The sequence below is a fragment of the Microtus ochrogaster genome, chromosome 21, assembly GCF_000317375.1.
Source record: "Microtus ochrogaster isolate Prairie Vole_2 chromosome 21, MicOch1.0, whole genome shotgun sequence".
NCBI lineage: Eukaryota > Metazoa > Chordata > Mammalia > Rodentia > Cricetidae > Microtus > Microtus ochrogaster.
This window is the reverse complement of record NC_022022.1, coordinates 28581721-28601346: the sequence shown is the minus strand read 5'-3', so window position 1 is coordinate 28601346 and position 19626 is coordinate 28581721. Positions and strand designations below refer to the sequence as shown.

Here is a 19626-nt window from a genome sequence, read left to right as displayed (position 1 = left end):
TGTCTTAGTGGGTGGGTGCACCCCTCGTGGTCCCGACTTCTTTGCTCAGGTTCTCCCTCCTTCTGCTCCTCACTGGGACCTTGAGAGCTCAGTCCAGTGCTCCAGTGTGGGTCTCTGTCTCTATCTCCATCCATCACCAGGTGAAGGTTCATAGCTACCGTATGTTTTGACATTAACACCCATCTAAGTTTGACATGGTACCAGTTCCTCGGGCCCATAGATTCTCAGCACCTCAGGAGTGATATATTTAAACTAGGCAAGGTGGCTCCTGTCCATCTCAATCCTAGAGAGGCTAAGGCAGAATTCTTGCCAGTTCAAGGCTAGCATAGGCTATATAGTGACTTCCAGACCATCTTGAGCTATGGTGAATCAACCTTTAATCCCAGCAGACCTGAGGCAAGCAGGTCTCTAGTTTGAGGCCAATCTGGTCTAGAAAGAAAATTCCACATCAGGCAGGGCTACACAGTGAAATTTAACAAAACGCATTTAATTAAAACCACATAAATTATTCATCTAAATTAGGTTTATAATGTATGCTGTTCCATGGGATGTTGGTTTTGCAGACTGTTCTATAAAGGATGCCCACCTGTGAGAGATGCTTCAGAATGCTCACTGGCTGCTTCCTACCTGTAACTCCTGTTCCAGGGAATCAGATACCCCATTATGGTCTGGATTGAGGGAAATTAATTGTTTTAATCCAATTCAGTGGAAGTATTTGACAGCTAGTGGAGGCATTACTATCATTTTTTATTTCTCCCTTGTACTTACATTAAGGGAATTCAGTGTTTCTGGGAGGTAGAATTTTAGGGAAGAGTTGATTGGCTGTCAGCGACACAGTTGCAAACTTCCTTGCTTCATGATAGAATCTGTTTGCCCAGGGATTGCACTTGCTGGTTGATTCCATTTCTTCCCTCAGGAGAGTATAGGTAAGGACAGCAAATTGATCATCTGAACCGATCATCTTATTTCACCCTCTTCTTTTGTCAGCCGTTCCAACCCACACATTTCAAAATGAGGCAGAGTTCTACTTTCAGACATGGGCGTCACCACTCTGTGATGGCCTGTGTTTCAGTGACTCCCCAGCACAAAAATTATACTACCAATTTCAGAGAGCTATCATATTTAAAATTTTAATTCCCATACTTGTTTTATTGTATGGATGGATGTTTTTCCTGACTGGATAGCTCTGTATCACTTGGGTGTGGTGCCCTTAGGGACTAGAAGAAGTGGGATACCGGGACAGGAATTACAGACAGTTGTGAGCCACCATGTGGGTTCTGGGAATCAGACCTGGCTCCTTTGAAAGAGCAGCCAGGGTTCTTAACCACTGAACACTGTGCTGTTGCTCCAGGCCCTAAATTGCTGATTTTTTTTAAATGAAGATGGGGAATGTTCTATGGTCTGTTGTAACTCCACATGTAGACCCAGAGGAATTCTCACTCGGACTATCTCTTCTTGTGCATCTGCTATCTTCCATAACTAAACACCCTTCAGCGAGAGACCTTGCGATAACACTGGAACTCCATAGATTTACTGGAAGTTTTATGTCTGTGTGCCTGAGTATATGTATATAAACCGTGAGCATGAAGGAGACCTTGGACGGACAGGAATAGGCATTAGAGTCTCTGGAACTTGAAGTCTAGATGGTTGTAAGCTGTCTGATATGGGTCTTGGGAACCTCACCCAAGTCCTAGGGAGGAGCAGCAAGTGCTGTTAACTACTAAGCCATCGCTGGCCCCTAGAAGAAAAGTTTTGTTAGTAAAAAAAATGTATCAGTTCTCCCTCCCCACACACATATCACACAACAAACATACACCACACACAAACATACACACACACACACACATACACTAAGTAAATAAATAAATAGAGATACAAATAAATAAAAATCTTTTTAAAAAGGGAAGCAGGAAAATTAAATGGAAAGGACTGGCAGATAAATGAGATGAGATTTCAAAGCAGAATTTGGGTCCTCAAGGATACTAACTAGACATGCATGGTGATGTCCACTGTCCTGTCCTGTACACTTTGAGATGGGCTTAGTAAGTAATCCAGGTTGTCCTTGAACCTTTTATCTCTCAGTCTTAAGGTCTGGGATGATGGGTATTTACCACCACAAGGGCTCCCCTGAACATATCTTGAAATTAACCTGTGGTTAACCTAAATTGTGTTCGACTTTGGTGATCAGAATATAACATTGTGGAGATTATTCCCATGTATGTGGGAAATATAATCAAATGTATCACTTTCTCGGGTTTTTCCTCGCCAAGAAATCATTCCTAACAATGAGTTTAGTAAGTGAGTTTAGAAGGAATGAAACTTCTCAGTGGAAGTGACAAGGTGACCAACAGGGATCCCCTAAGACTGAGGCTAGAACATGGACTTGCATTCCCTGCTCATAACCAGCCGTACATATTTACCTCCACTCATCTGAATAGATTCACAAACTCACACACACACACACACACACACACACACGATTCACCAGTTTATGGCATTGTGTATGTGTGTGTGCGTGCATGTATGTGTTTACAATATTAGGACAAAGAGTGAAAGGAGTACTTGTAGGGAAAAAATTACTGCATTATTGTATAAATGTATTTTTACTTTTAGAGTTGGAAAATCCATATTGCCAACAAAACGAGAAAGCCAAAAAGAAATACAAAAAAAACCCTCCAAATTTTGAACATCATCTGCGGTGTTCTCTGGTGAAAGATATGGCTACCCTCTGAGTGATTCAGAAAGAGTCAAATGGTGCTGAGCTACATTACAACGCTAAATGCACATCGGTGCAATGAGATGCTGATCCATTTGCACACTAATGTGCTATTTTTAAGTCATGCATCATAGTGTCTTGAAAGAGGACTGTCATAATTATGATGGATTAGACTGCAGAGTCAGCCCTCCGTGCAGTAATTGTTTCACAGATGCTGTCTATGTGACTTGAATTTTTAATTAATTATTGTCACAGGCAGGAGAAAGGACAAAATAATGCTCGTAGGAAAACTGCAATGGCTGAAACCTGCCTTGCCTTAAAGAAACTGAAATGCTAGCTACTCCTCAAAAGAGCAGTATTTTAAGGGGAGAGAAATTTTGTTTTGTTTTGTTTTGTTTTGTTTTGTTTTTATGAGACAAGCGTCTCTCTGCACATCCTGGCTGTCCTGGAGCTCACTACGTAGTGGCAGGATTAAAGGCATGCCACCACGCCCAGCATAAACAGGCTTTGTAAACGCGTGCCTCTGACACAGTCAGCAATGATCAAACTGTGCCAATAGCTAATCATGAATGGGGATGGGAAGGCTATAAAATGATTGCACATTCCTATTTAGGTTAAGTTATTATAATTTTACCCTTAAACTTTCAGCAACAAAAAGGTGTGTATTGTATTTATAGTTGATATAACCACTATTTTTGGTTTCCCGGACAGCCAGTCATTGTGAGGAATGTTACCTACACACATTGTATACTGTGTTCAGCTTGCATATGTGTCTGTGTGAGGGAGTCGCACCCACTGAAATTTGTGTTATGGTGTGTTGTGAGGGTACTGGGAATTGAACCCAGGACCTCTAGAAGAGCAATGGTGCTCTTAACCTCTGAGCCATCATATTTTAGGGAATCAATAGCCACTGCAGTGATACACCTGTAATCCTAGCACTCAGTGAGACAGCAGGATCTTGAGTTCAACAGAATATCAGGAAAACGCTACAGGAACCTCTCACAGTTCATATTTTAAGTGTTTACATTTTATTTATTTCAAGCCATATAGGGAAATGAGGCCCTCATTAAATATAAGTAAATGCCCATAATTCTGTTAATAACTACATGTCTATAGACATGTAGAAAACTGCCTTTTAGAGTATTAATACTAAGCATGCAAACAAGCTCAAATAAGAGCAAGATACAAATTAAGTCCAAAATAAAGTCTCCTAAATCATACGTTTTTTGTTTGTGTTATGTGATGGGAAGGGCTTCAGAGAGCTGGCGGACTATTTCTGCATGGCCCCACCAGGAGTCACTATTTCCAGGCAGCTTCTCAGTATTTACATCTGTAAATGGGGAACCAATGAAGCCCTTTCTGATACCCTGAAGTACTTCATACATCATTTGGACTATTAACACCACTCGCCCAGCCTCCTATTTGAATGTCATTTAAAGTCTTGTTACTCTTTCAAAGGTGAAATGCCACCGTTCTGTGATTCTGAGCTCCCTGTTAACGTAATTCTGAAAACCAGAATGGCTACCCAAGTTTATGCTGGGCTCAGGGAACTTGCATTTGATTTCCAAATAAGGTATAGTTGATCATTTTTCAGAAGCCCTAGATATTAATTCCTAACTGAAATTGGTGATGGGTTTCAATAGCTTGCAATTATCCCTTCAATACAACTCAGAGGATGTTGGTTATTCGGGTTTGTGTTTTTAAGTGTAACTGTTACAGTGTGTAAGCTGAGTTATCCTGTAAAGCATCCCTGGGAAGCTTAGCCAGTCAGGTTTGTAGGTTTCCTGAAGGATATTTGGTCTATGTTCTTATATAAACTTCATCATGGCTTTTGAAAAATAGCACCCTAATTTTGATTGGTCAAAGTCCTCCTGAGTGACATTGGCTAATGCCTCTTTTAAAAGTTGCTGCTCAGGCTGGGTGTGATTGCCAGCATAGGCTCTAGAGTGAGACCCTGTCCCAAAATAATGGGGATGATGGTTATGATGGTGTTGCTTCTCAGTCTAAATGAAAATTTTCTTTATGTAGCAAACTAGTATAATATAAATAAATGACTATCATCTATAAATTTCCAGAAAATGCATTACTTTAGAAGTATCTAATCCCATAAATTAAAAAACAAATCTATTTCTAGTCATTCACTTATAAGAACAGATAATAAAAAGTCTGTATCTCTTATTGCTTTCAATGGAGAAAGGAAATGCTATGATTTTTCCTGTAAAACATGGCTGAAATTTAACCCTCACTGGGTAACTGAGAGGGTAAACTTTAGAGGTAGTACATTTAGAAGTAGAATATTCAGAGGTGATTAAAATTGGGATCATGGAGTGGGGTTCCATGGTGTGAGTGTGGGGGGGGTCAAATGACAACTGGCAGGTTTTTTTTTTTTTTCTCGCCTACTGTGTGAGCTTTAGGGTCCAGCCCAGGTCTTTTGGGACAGGGCTTTTAAAATGAAGAAGGCAAGACCAGCACACAGTATCCTTGGCCATGATACCCTGCACCAGCTCCAGACTAGAACAGCAGGAAGGCTGTTCCACTTGAGAATGAAGAGCCAAAATAAGCCTCCAGCCTGCCCAACCCCAGGCTATTAGAAATAGGAAGTGGACTGAGGAGAGCCATGCAAAAGTAACTCCAGCAAAAGTATATAGTTTTTTGAAAATGGTTCCTTGTTTTACAGTCATTTAAATTTGAAAAAAAAAGCCTAATGTCTTAACTGAATATTAGGTAAACATCTCAAATACAACCCAAAGATTCTTTCTGTCTTTAGCCATGACTTTTTCAGCTTAAAACAAACAAACAAATAAAAAGCTACAGCACTGAAGCTTCTTCCTTCTCTCTAAGTGAATAATGCCAAAACCTGGATAATTGAAAGTACTGTATGAATGGGTATAGGACTCTTTAATATTCTGCGTACTCCTACAAGAAATGTGGCTTAGGACATACTAAAGCCGAGGGCAATATTTCCTTTTTTTACTCTCTGACAGGGGAGGTTGTTTTCAAGAGAGACAGTGTTTAAATTCCCTGAAGTATTACCTTTCTACAGCTACTGACTTTACCCAGGAAGTGAAATCTTGCCACAGAATACTTCTGTTTAAATTGGGGCTTAAAAGTTCTATTGTCTTTAAACCTCCATATTAATATCAATTCTATTTTGTTACCCTAATTCTTAGGAGCTACTATTATGTTTAAAAGGTTTTTGAGCTTCATCTATTATAATTTTTAGCTTGACATTTTAAAGAATTACCACAAATTACATGGAATGGATCATAATGTGTTGGGTGTTTAAAATGCTTATAATATGTTATAGCTCAAAATTAGGTAGCACAACACTGTATACAGAGCCTGAAATTTTTTAACATCAGAAATGTACACATGTATGTGGCTGTAAGTAACCCTTGATTGTTGTATGTGTGGATTGGTTGTACAGTTGCCAAGAGTACATCTTTTTCTTCCCCTTCCCCCTCCTTTCCTCCCTCCCAGTTTCTTTATTAAGAAAAAAAAAAACAGAACAACCCCAAAGAAATGTGGTCTCATCTGCTTTAAAAAGCAGCAGTATCCGTGTTCTTGCTCTCTTGCTTCTGGCTCCACTTCTGGCTACTAGACTCCTTTCTGATCATGCAGAGGGCTGTTGTCTGGGACAGTGATCTGTAAGTTTTTTTTCTTTTAAATAAATAACCATTTTATTAACCATAAAAAAAAGAAATATGATGCAATACATGATATAGAATTTTAAATTTCCCCAAAAGTGAAAATTAAATGTTTTTGTTTACTATCATCCAGAATAAGTTATTATTTTATCTTTTGAGACATTTTGGTTTTAAATTCACTATGTAACTGAAGAACTTTGACCCTGATTCTCCTGCCCTCATCTTCCATTGCACATGCCCTCTGCCAGGGTGCCGTGGTGCTGGGGACTGGAGCCAGCCAGACAAGCACTCTACCAGATGAGCTAAATCCTAGCCCATGATGGATGTTTTCAAAACATGAGATTTTACATTACTTTTCATACAGGCCTGAACTCCGGTGCTTCTTTCCATTCCTGTAGCACATATCAACTTAGAGTAGGCATACTGCAAGGGTGTGGTAGTTGAACGTGGCCGTGTATTCCTATCTATGTCAGGTGATATCAATCTTGCCTGTCATTTAAGACACACAAAAAAGATCACTTTTCTTTGTTCAGTGAGAAGAATCTTTTCAATTTTAATTCTAATAAGTAAGACAAATTTAAAAGTATAAAAAGACAATTAAAAGGAATCCCCTTCCCATGGCTATTCTTCAGCTGCTTTTCCGTCAGTTTCTGTGTTTGTGACTCAGGTTTTGTGTGGGCTTGTACATTCTGTTTTTCTTTTTCAGCACAAGGTTAGAAACCATATAAAGTTCACCAATAAAAGATATGTCAGATGTCAGGCCAGCCACGGAGGCCGACCAGATAACTGCAGAGATGAGTACGGCATCTTCCTGTGTCTGCAGATGGGGGGTTCAGGTGAACACTAGAGAGAACCGTGGATCCATCCTAAAATGGAAGCGCTGCCCTCCAGGCTGGCTGCCATCCTTTCTCAGAACAACTAGCTGCGTGTTGTGTTTCCCTACCTGGCTTTCATCCCTCAACTCTCCCCTGTAGCAATCTCATTGCATATACATAGAACTTTTGAGTTTACTTCTTCTGTTACAACGGCAATATTTCATTGCCATAAAACTTCTGATTACTTTTATGGTTTGAGGCTATCCTTGCATTTTGGGGGCTACTTTACTAAATCTTTAGGAATGATGGCAGCATTTTAGCTGGCTCTCTTCGCTGATCAGTGTACAGTGTTCTTATCTTTCTGACACAGGGTCTTGTATACAGCCCTGGCTGTCCTGGAACTCCTGTAAACTCGCTCCTCTACCCATGCAGGATTAAAGGTGTGAACAGCTATGTCCTCCTAGGTCCAACGATAACTTTAGTGCTGCATTTAACATCTCTATCTTATCTCTTCCTCTGTCCCATTTGTCTTGTCTGAAAAATAAGTACTAATCTAATACAGTACTGCTTTAGTACAGACAGAAAAAATAAGTACTAATCTAATACAGTACTGCTTTAGTACAGACAGAAAAGATTGCCCCTCCGCTGTTAGCCTTCAAGACATGAGAAAGATGCAGAGGATAGAAAAGGAGAATTCAATGAACAGAGAAGTGTTTACATTTTTTTTAAAAAAATGTAACATATATATACATATATATGTGTGTGTATGTGTCTGTGTGTACATACATGTGTTGCAGGTGCCTGAATTCAGAGGTGAAAACCAGATTAGCCATCAACACTGGAGTTGGGAACCAAACACAGGTCTTAACTACTGAGCCCTCTCCTCCATCCCTTAGACGTTTTCTACCGTTAACCTCCACCCAGGATCCGTACATAGGCAACATTTTACTGTACTAGTTCATATATTGGTTTTTGCTAATTTTGGTGTCTGATGTTTTCATTTGCAAGTTTTTTTAAATAATAAAGTTTATACAATTAAAAAAGAAAAAAAAAGATGGGTTTTTACATGCCCACCTCCCCTTCCCCTTTTCTCTTCTACGGGCTTTGAATGTTTATACAAATCTGGAAAATGTTTGAATCAATGATAATGGTAATAAGTTAGGATTTGAATCGTCTCAGTGGAATTTACTGGATGAGTACAAAAATGAATTAGATCAAGCACAAAAATGAGTTAGAAGTTACGTCCAAGCAGTACATAAGGCAGACAGAGACAGTAGGCCAACTATAGCTAAAGTGGTGACTTCAGGGTGGACAAGGAGCTGAAGGGGAAGAAGGTGATGCTGACGTAGATGTAGAGGGCTACTTTCACACACCAGCAAAAGCCCTGTGAGCTGAAAGTGCTTACTTACTGTCGGTTTTTATAAAGCTGTCATTGCTAGACTATAAGCCATGAGGGACAGGAAAGATGGCTATTAGCACCAATTATCACAATTTACATTTTTTTATTGTTTTTATTGAGTTATGCATTTTTTCTTTACTCCCCTCCTTTCCCCGCCCCTTCTACCCTCTCCCGTGACCCCCACAATCGCAGTTTACTGAGGAGATCCTGTTTTATGATCTTTAAAACTGTATTTATTTACATGTGATTCTGTATATGTATTGTCTATGTATGCATGTGCCGTAACAGGTGGAAGAAGTCAGGGAACAATTTGTAGGCCTTCACACCTCTCACCTGGGTGCTGGGAATTAAACTCAAGCCATCAGCTTGGCGGCAAGTACCCTTAACCTACTGAGTCATTTCACCTGCCCTAGACAGGAAATCTTCATCAAAGCGGGCATCCATCCCTTGTTGAAAAATCACCTAAAAGCAGCATGCTTGGAGGTGGTACGTGTTTGGAAGTGGTTGTGTGTGTATTTTTCTCTTTCAACTGAGTATCGAGCCTGGGAGAGTGTTCTGCAAGCTTCACATGCCACCTTGCGCTGACTTGAGCCCCGAGCCAAGTGGGTATTTTAAAACCTCACCTTCTGCCACGTCACCGCATGGTGTACCGATGACGGTGAAACACAAGGTGGGGTCCCTGTTAAATGAAAGCGTTTGAAAACCACTGACACAGGCCAGGCGGAACTAATCAGGTATGATAAGGAGGAAAGGTACCAGGATCAGATTTTAGAACATTCTTTTGGGTCCTTTGATAACAAATTGGAGGCAGCCTTGAAGAACTCGAGGGAGAACCCAGTGTCAAAGAGCTGTGACAGGGACTATGAGACAAAGTAGAACGGAGTGAATCGTAATGGGGATAATTTAAGGAGTGCACAGGAAGCGGCGATGGCAGTTTGGAGAGCGATTAGGCAAACAAGTGCTGGAGAAAATGGGATTTTTCTCTGCTACTACTCGATGGTGAAGTATGAACTTCTCAGAGCAGCTGGCATTCCATCGTTCCTTTTCGCCAGGCTAGGAAGACAAGAGTAGCCATTGGCCCAAAGATGAAAAGGAGTGTCTGATTGCTATACCTAGGTATTGGTGTTGCTGAGATAAAAATTTGTGTTTCTGTGTTCTTTAGGATTCATTCAAAGGGCAGCCTCGTGGATGGCCCCGAAGCAAGCCTGATGGAACAGGACAGAACCACCCATCCTGAGGGCAACACACTGAGTCCATCCCTGATACCACCGCCTTCTCCCATCTGCTCGACAGAACCTCAGCTCCAGAATGGAAGCCCATTAGCAGAGAGACTTCATCCAGAAGGAGTCAATGGAGACACCAAGTGGCAGTCTTTGGAAAGCTATTATGGAATACCCCGCAGGAAAGGCAGCCAGAGCAGTCATGAGAGTCCAGACTTTATACACGAAGGCAGAGGGTATTCCGGGTGCTTACAAAACGGAGGGATAAAACGTACAGTCAGTGAACCATCTCTCTCTGGGCTCCATCTGAACAAGAAATCGAAACTAGACCAAAAAGCTGAGGGAGAAGGTAATTGCTTCGGGGAAAGCCGAGAAGGACACCCAGGTGAAAGCAGCCATCAGCCAAGCGTCTCCAGTCGGAGTGAGAACAGAGAGGCTGTGCCCTCTCTGACCCAGGATAGAGCAGGTGCAGCCATTGATGGTTTCCCAACTCATAACTGCAATGGAGCGGACAACAGAGAGTTTCGGGCTCTCGAGGAGCAGGAAGGGGAAAATGGCAGGAACGTTTTACTACTTATGAACAAGGCTGTGCTAATGCCTAATGGTGCTACAGTTTCTGCCCCTTCCTTGGAAAACACGCATGGTGAACTCCTGGAAAACACGCCATCTCTGTGCTGCCCAGATCGCGTTCCCATGGCAGTGCAGAATACCACATCTCATGTGAACGACCTGAACAGTCAGGCTACTAATGAGTTGTCTTGTGAGATCACTCAACCATCGCATACCTCAGAGCAGATCAGTTCCCCACAGACCTCAAGCTCCCGGCTGCCTCCCGAGCTAGCTGCCATGGTGCCTGAGGCCTGTGATGCTGATAATGCCAGCAAACCAGCTGGAGTGCTAGGTACCTGTCCTTTCCAGAAACACCAACAAAAAGCAGTTTCGGAGATATGCCCATCTCCTGCAGAAAACGTAAACCCGCGGGGAAACGTGAAGCTCTTTGCTGAAGAATCCTGTTCCGGTTCCAGCAGTGACATACAAGGTTCTCATGGCAGCTCTGAACAGTATTCGAAGCAGAAGGAAATCAATGGTGCTTACTTCAGGCAAAGCTCAGTGTTCACTAAAGATTCCATTTCTGCCACTACCATGACTCCACCATCACAATTGCTTCTTTCTCCCCCTCCTGTTATTCAGCCTTCCTCAGAAGGAAAAGGCACTCTGGGTGATGGGGCTTTGGAAGAACACCAGCACTTAGGTAACACATCTCTCTTAGGGGAAAGGAAAATAGAACATCAACCTAAGGCGGCATCGTCTGGCCAGAGTCCGAATCCATCTGTCCATACATCCAACCCCTCGCTGATGCTTCCCGAAGGGCATCAGAATAACTGTGTCTCCGTGCTCTCTGAACAAACCAGAACCATGTCAGAATATCTCAAGTATTACCCACCAAATCATGGCTGCGGTGGAGATTTACAAGCGCACAGCCTGCATCTGATGGGACACAGGGAACAAGAGACGGTGAAGGATGAAAACAGGGAACAAACACAAGACTCAATGCTGGCGGCCCAGCACTATCTGAAACCTAGATGGATTGAACTGACGACCTCTCGTTTCCGGGAAGCGCAGCATCAGCCAAGATGTAAGGATGCGATGTTTCAGTCGGTCCTTCGCTATCAGGGCGGCCCTTCCAATCGGATGCCCTCCACACAGTGCACTGGAAATACGAACATGCCGGGAGGATTCCAAAGGCTACCCTACATCCAGAAAACAGCTCAGCTGGAGCAGAAGTCACAAATGTACCAAGCGGAGACGAATCAAGGACACTCTCCTGGTATGAGGGACCAACATCCACAGTTCCAGCAAACTTCATACCAGGAGTGCCTCTCCAAGGCAGACACCGCTCCTGGTGCTCACGTTCCAAGTGCTCCTCTTTTTCATTTCCAGCAGACAGTGGATCCCCCCACTAATAAGCACTTGAATCAGCAGGCCACAGAGACCGAACCGTTTTCAAACTTTTTACAGCATAAGCCCCATAAGCAGGTAGCACAAATACGAGCGTCCCAGGACTCAAGTTTCCCTCAAAACTGCCAGCAGCAGCAATCCCAGAGGACGAATAAGGAACAAATGCCCCAGACTTTCTCTCATCTCCAAGGCAGCCATGATAAGCTGAGGGAAGGGTCCTGCTCTGGCCAGATTAAGGTGGAAGAATGCTATAGTGGTGAAAACCAGTATTCCAAATCAAGCAGTTTCCAAACTCACAATACCCAGGGGGGGTTGGAGCAAGTACAGAATGTGAGTAGTAAAATGTTAAAATCAAACACAAGCAAATTACAGGTTCCCTGTTCAGATGATACACACCCCATTGCCGAGAATCGAGAACAAACTCTACACCCTGAACTCTTTGCAGGAAATAAGACCCCACACCTGCAAAACATGCAATATTTCCCAAATGATGTGACCCCAAATCAGGACATTCATCATAGGTGCTTTCCAGAACATGAACAGAAGCCTCAACCAGCTCCGGCTCTGCAGGGATTCACAAGCAGAAGCCAGGATGCATTTTCTGGGCAGCAGACAGCAAAACTAGCTGAAGTAGCTCAGCAAAGGTACTTGGTGCATAATCAGGCAAAGGCACTCCCTGTGCCCAAGCCAGGAGGAACTCAAACACAGATCCCTCCTCAGAGGGACATTCAGAAGCATGCTGCCCTAAGGTGGCTCCTCCTACAAAAGCAAGAACAGCAGCAAACACAGCAATCCCAGGCTGACTCTTGTCATAATCAGACACACAGGCCAGTCAAGACAGAGCCTGGATCCAAACCCTCTTCCTGTAAACGCTCCATGTTGGCACCCCAAGAAAAAATGGCCAAAAAGATAAAGCAAGAGATTCCCCCACTAAGCTGTGAAGATGGGCAATCTAAGAGCATCATTGAGACCATGGAGCAGCATCTGAAGCAGTTTCAGCTCAATTTATTCTTTAACCATAAGTCCCTGACTCTGACTCCCAAGTCACAGAAGCAAATGAGAGTGGAGACATCCGGCCCCGGCACAGTTGTGTCTACAAAGACCCATGGTGCAGAGTCGGAGAGCCACACCCCAGCTGCAGAAAAGACACCAACCAAAAGAACAGCTGGCTCTGCACTCAACAATTTTTTAGACTCACCTTCCAAATTACTAAATCTTCCTGTAAGAAATTTATTGGATACTCCTATCAAGACTCAATATGATTTCCCATCGTGCAGATGTGTAGGTGAGTGCCAGGAACATCCTGAAGCCCATGGTGCTTTCCAGAATTAGCTCATTGTTTCTGTATTGGAGAGTTTCTTCCTTCTTAAAGCTGGAGTCTGGGAGCCCACTATGAAGGCTCATAAAAACTTGCTTTTCTCTTTAAATTACAGACACTCATGCCATGAAAAACAAAAACTATGTTTGCATCTGTCCACCCCCCCAAACCAACTGAATGTATTCTTTTTTTCCATCTAATCAGATCTTGAAGTATAAACGTATTTTATAACATTTTTAATGTTTTGCTTGTATGTATTAGAATTTTGTCTACATGTATGTCTGCACGCCAGAAGAAGGCTTTGGATCCCATAGGACTACAGTTGTGAGCCACCCTGGGAGTACTGGGATTTCTAACTGCTTGATCCATCTCTCCAGCCCTACATCTTTGGTTTGGTTTGGTTTGGTTTGGTTTTTGAGACAGAGTCTCCCAGCCCTGCTCATCTTGTCCCTCACTATGTATGTCAGACTGCCCTGCCTCTCTGCCTTTCAAGTGCTGGGATTAAAGGCGTGCATCACCATGCCCAGTCTGGATCTATTTGTTTTAACTCTTATCTCTTAGAGGAGGCATATAGGCAAGAAAATTAGTTACTGTGAAAAAAAAATAACTACTTCCTCCAACTCCATGTAGCTTTTTAAACAAAACAGTGTCATAAAACCAGGTTTAAAGTTTGGGGTTAAAGATCAGAAGATTTCTGGGAACTGAGGAAGTTCCTATCTTTAATCGCAAGTTGGAAAATTGCAGGACCAAGGCTCTGAGTACTTAGTTCCAAGGTTCCAAGTACTTACAAACGTAGCCCTTAGAGTACTCGCGAAAACTCCCTTAGGAGCACTTAGAGAGTACTTCCTTCCCCACTTGATATTCTGTAATGGTTTGTGTTCCTTTTTGTTTTCCTTTTTTAAATATAAAAATGGTATTTCTTAAATCAATGCCTTTTGTTAAGCTCATGTTATAGAGTAGATGTGCAGCTGGAAGATATCAATAGTAGCTGCCCCCCACAAGTGTAGCAGAAGACATTAGGAGAACGGGGTACCTTACCGTCTAGTGTCCCACCTAGCCCATGGTGGTGCTCACTGCATTGTGCTATCCACTTGGTAGGTTGGTGGGAGGAGGTCCTTCTTCCCTGTGTGTGGCTCACAAGATGCCACACAGAGCTAATGTGTAGCCAGTATCATAGATAGCACCGAGTTCTCACCTGTACCCCTAAAACTGGCCCTTTCCTGGACTCCGTAGCATTCTCTCACAAGTTAGCTCCAACGTGCAGTGAAAATAGTTCTTACCAAATGCTGAGGGAAAATAGAAGCAGAATAAATGGACTCCACAAGTTGAATTATCTGGACTGGAATAGGACAAGATTCATCTTTAAACTTCCTAAGTTTCAAATGACAAGCATGATTCTGCTGGATTTTTTTTTTTCTATTTGGAAAACTGTGTTGTAGTTTATTACACACATTTTAATCTCTTCATTTTTATTTGATTTAAAATAATACTTGATTTAAAATAATGTCTTACGCTATATCTGAAATGTAGTGATAATTTGCCAGGAGCCATTGTGTGTGTGTAGTACTTGGCACATTTTTTCTAATAGATGAGGCCACCAATGTACTCTAAAGGGAAAAAAAAAAAGAATGGAAGTTACTTAGGGCCATTAATGTGCAGCTGGGGATAATCTTTGGATGTAGTCTTAATACTTAGTATAATTGAGGTCTAAAATAATAATCTTCTATTATCTCAACAGAACAAGTTATTGAAAAAGATGAAGGTCCTTTTTATACCCATCTAGGAGCTGGTCCTAATGTGGCAGCTATTAGAACAATCATGGAAGAAAGGTAATTAACTCAAAGGCACAGGGCAGATTAACATTATCCTTTGTATTTCCAGTTCCCCCACACAGAGCAGTAAACAATTGTAAATCAAGTAATTATCAGTAGGCTTAGCTATTCCGGGGGGTTGCCAGCCCAGCACACTGCTATTCACTACAGAGTCACAATATTTGACAGGACAAATAGTTGCTTAGCTGGCACAGGCTGCCCACTTGGAAATGGATGCTTGAAAACCCCGGGGCACAAACAAAAATCATCCAGCCAACCTGCTGGGCACGCGAGTGCTGGCACAGGCGGCCAAGGGGCCTCAGTCTGGCTCTCTCCTGTTTGGTGACGCGTCAACGAAATAACAAGGGCGAAGCAGTGCAAGTGAAGATCATTGATTTACGATCTTAGCTTTGCGAATGAATCCTTTCTCTTACAGAAGAAAGCAAGTGCGAACGGTTAGCTAAGAGACTCCATTTACTTTCCAAAACTGTCTGTCCAAGGTGTCTACCCTCAGTTTCCTTATGTTGAAGACTCAGAGGCCTTCCCTATCGATAAAGCTCTGAGCTGTTGTATGCCGTGTCATAAAAATGTATTTGCATACATATGGGCGGGGTGTCATTCTTGCTTTATTTGTGGATTATGACCTTCTAATCTATTATGTAGAAATTCACCACGTTGTCCCCCACCCTGGCAGAGGCTGTGAATTTCTCTAAGCACTTTCTTTTGTTCACAGTGCACAGCATTTGGCATGCAGGGAATACAATCTATTTCTAGAGTTCTGACTTTTTGGAAATAGCTGGATAGTAACTTTTTGCCAGATTTCTTTAGAAACCCAGGATTTCTAAAAACTTACAATTCTTCAAGTTGGAAGATAAATTTAGTACAGGACAATAATCAAATAGTATATGGTTTCAAAATATGAATTTAGCAAACTAACTTATTTTGTACTTTGTATATAAAGATAGCTTTCCTAGTATTTCCCATTCAACATATAACTACAGAATAATTCATTATAACTCTTGGTATATTTGGATGCTGAAGAAAAGATAAGACTTGCCCATTATACTTGGCTTACACCAATTTATAAAGAATAAATTAAACCTTTAATTTCTTAAGATGTGGTTATAGAACAAAACTTCACTTACATGTCCAAATATTTGATTGCTTCTTGAAGTAGTCTACTAATTGTGCGTGTGTGTGTTTCTTTAAGGTTTGGAGAGAAGGGTAAAGCTATTAGGATTGAAAAAGTCATCTATACTGGTAAAGAAGGCAAAAGTTCTCAGGGATGTCCTATTGCTAAGTGGGTAAGTGTGACTTGTTGGTGCCCCTGCTCTTCGCTCTTGATCATTTTGATTCATTTATCACCACAAGAATGGGTTTGCTTTAGCCACAGAGCATTGTGAGTTGAAATGAACGGATCCTATGTGTCATCTTATATTCTGAAGGTGGAGTAGTTGTGAAATCATGGACAAACCATTAAATTGAAATAGTTTAGTAGGAGAGGTCTAGAGCAGAGGTTCTCAGCCTGTAGGTCGAGAGCCCTGGGGGGGGGGTTCAAACAACCCTTTCACAGGGGTCACCTAAGACCAATGGGAAACATAGATATTACAGTATGATTCATAACGAGCAAAATTACAGTTATGAAGTAGTAACAAAAATAATTTTAGCATTGGGAGAGGATCATCATAACATGAGGAACTGTATTAAAGGGACACAGCCTTAGGAAGATTGAGAACCACTGGTCTTAAGCATAGTCCATAGATGGTGAAGAAATAGTCCTTAACCCTTTAAGCACCGAATTAATATTTATAATGCCACTTAATGAAAACCTCAACCAAGACGTTCCATGTCTTTTCTGTAGTTCTTACTACAATAGTAGAATTTAACTGCCCCACTGTGCCAGGCTGGCCATTTTGCACCATTTCCTTTTGTGATAGTTGATTAGGTTCTCGCTATATACCTGGTTAGCCGGTGATAATTTTGATCCAGACATGAAAAAGTATGCATTTGCAAGTGGATATTTTTCTGGACCCAATTGACCTTTGTTCTGTTTGGGGTGGGGCGGGGCTCTTTGGGTGGGCTATTGATTCCCACAGGTGATTCGAAGAGAGAACCTTGAGGAGAAGCTATTGTGTTTGGTCCGAGAGCGAGCTGGCCACAGCTGTGATGTTGCGGTGATTGTGATTCTCATCATGATCTGGGAAGGAATCCCTAGGACTCTGGCTGACCAGCTCTACTCGGATCTTAAAGAGACCCTGAGTAAATACGGTGCCCACACTAATCGTCGTTGTGCCCTGAATGAAGAGTAAGTGGGGCTAAGGCCCTTTATATACTCCAGGGGTATAGTTTCGTTTCAAGCAGGACTTGAATTTGTCTACTGATAAAGAGGAGGTCATTTGATTTATTTCATAGTTGGACTGGGAAAAGTTTTCTAAAATGAATAATTTATGGGGCTTTTTAGGAATATTCTGTCCACTTAGACCATAAGTCATTGCTCAGCAGCAGTTTATAGTAATATTTAGGTATCTGCACCCACATGGCTTCAGTTCTACCATAATTTCTATTTTACTTCTCATGCCATAATTTGACACTCCTTATCAATGTGGCTACTACTTTAGGAAGCAAAGATAAAGTTCTGTAGAAATTGAAACCATTTTTCCATTTAATCTAGTTCATTACTTCTGTAGTGCAAATGTGCTTCCCTTCCCAGTGCTGCTCCAGACGTTACTGCTGTGTAGCTGTTGTTACTATCTGCTGGTTTAGCCTTGTCCACTCTGCATGAAGCCAGTGCACTCACTCAGAGGTGTTCTCTGTTTCTCTACTGTGGATTTCTGCATGATGCTAAAATACAGAAAGGCTCTCCTGCTACATTTTCTCACTGTTGGTTGAAAAATAATTTAAATTTTACACTTTAAAAAAATCCACACAATTCTAACACAAAATAATTTGGAATTACAGAAAGACATGCCCAGGTTTACCAATCTCATTGCTAATCAAATTGTTTATTATGGTTGCTCAGTCTTGGTTGTATTATACATTGATTCATAACTGATTTAAGAAAGTTACTCCTCCCATTTGAAACAGAGTTGATTTTGAGAGGTTTGATCAAAATACACCTCATGGTCTTTGTTTGACTGCCCTCCGTTTGCTAGAGATTGCTCAAAAGGTTCACTGCCTAGCACATGACTTGTAAATTTCTGTTAAACTGCTCTAGATGAAAAATACTTTCCAGTCTGTCTATCAAATTATTTTGTTCATTCTTAGAAAAAAATATGTGTATATACATTTAATCATAAATAAAAGAGAAGGCACATTGGGCACACTTTTGCTGAGGAACTACTGTTCTTACAACAGAACAGTGGCTTCAGAGTTTAAATTGCTGAAGAACTTGGGGAAATGACTTAGGGAAGGATACTTGTGTATCCACACTTATTGTTGCTTTCTGCCTAATAGCCAGGAAACACAACTAACACAGATACCTGCCTACTGACAAAGAGTTAAACAAAAATGTAATGCGTGCACGTAATAGATTTCTAACCATAGAGAAAAAATAATCTTCAGGAAAATGAATGGAACTAAAGATGATTGTGTTAAGCAAACTAAGCCACAATCTAAAACATCATACCAAGAGACATGACATGCCATGATAGCTCTGCTTTTTCTTTTTGGACAAAAGTTCACATTCTCGCCTTCCCACATTGTCAGCATTTGTTTCAAGTGTTTCCTTGGAAACCTCAAGAGACATGCAATCTCAGAGCAGCTTTAGGGTGCATTTCCCTGGTGTTTTAATAGGTTCCAGCATTTATTGGCCATTTATATTTCTGTCTCTTCAGTTCACTAGTCTGCTTATTGACTGGAGAGTTTGGTTTTAGTATTTAGTTTTTGCAGCTCTTTAAATATCCCGCATTTGATCCCCATCAGTTTATTTGGTAAAGATTTTTGCCCCACAAAACTTTCTTGAGCCACATAATCTCACTGTCATTAAGATTACCTCAGGTGGTGGTTTATTGATTGTCAGTTTGACAGGATCTGGAATCACGTTTCTGGGCTTGGTTCTGAGGGATTTTCTGTAGATAGGTTAATTGAGATAGGTGGACCCACCCTAATGTGGGCAACACCCTTCCTGGCTGGGGCCCAACCCTAAAACTGAGAAAATGATCTACAGGTGCATTTTTCCTTCTCCACTGCCCAACTTTTATCCAAACTGAAAGGAATTTTGTTCTACACCGTGTGGATATTCATTTCCCAGCACCATTTATTCAGGCAGTATTTCTCAAATTGGAACTTTGATACCTTTATCAAAAAAAAAAATCAGGTGGCTGTAGCTCTTTGTTGGGTCCTCTCTTCTTATTCCATTGGTCTAAATGTCTCTTTTTGTATGAGTACCATGCTAGTTTGTTGCTATGGCTCTGTAGTATAGTTTGAGATCCAGTATTATGATATCTACAGCATGGCTTTCTTCTGTTTAGGATTATTTTGGCTATTTGGGACTTCATTCTTCTCTATGGATTTGGGAATCATTTTTCTAAGGGTGTGAAGAATGTAATTGGAGATTTGGTGATAGCTTTGACTCTATAGTCATTTTAATTTATACAATCATTTTACAATACTGATTATGCCAATCCATGAGTATATCTCCAATTTCTTGCTTGTCTTGAACTTTTCAATATAGATTTGTTTCACCTCTTTGGGTAATTTTATTCACTTGTATTTTACTTTATTTGAAACTTGGAATAGGAGT

The 19626-nt window shown here is 41.4% G+C and overlaps 1 protein-coding gene across 2 annotated transcripts in view; it reads left to right on the top strand.

The window, feature by feature from the left end:
• Tet2 (tet methylcytosine dioxygenase 2) overlaps nt 1-19626 on the top strand; it is an 83848-nt gene that overhangs the window by 46481 nt on the left and 17741 nt on the right. The window contains exons 3-6 of one of the 2 annotated variants that reach the window (XM_005357312.2): nt 9740-13041; nt 14813-14903; nt 16096-16189; nt 16982-17190. In XM_005357312.2, coding sequence (XP_005357369.1) covers nt 9786-13041; nt 14813-14903; nt 16096-16189; nt 16982-17190 — 3650 coding nt within the window. In that variant the 5' untranslated portion in view covers nt 9740-9785. Of the gene's footprint in view, nt 1-9739; nt 13042-14812; nt 14904-16095; nt 16190-16981; nt 17191-19626 lie in introns of those variants that run through there. The other variant, XM_026784031.1, reaches the window with a different exon arrangement.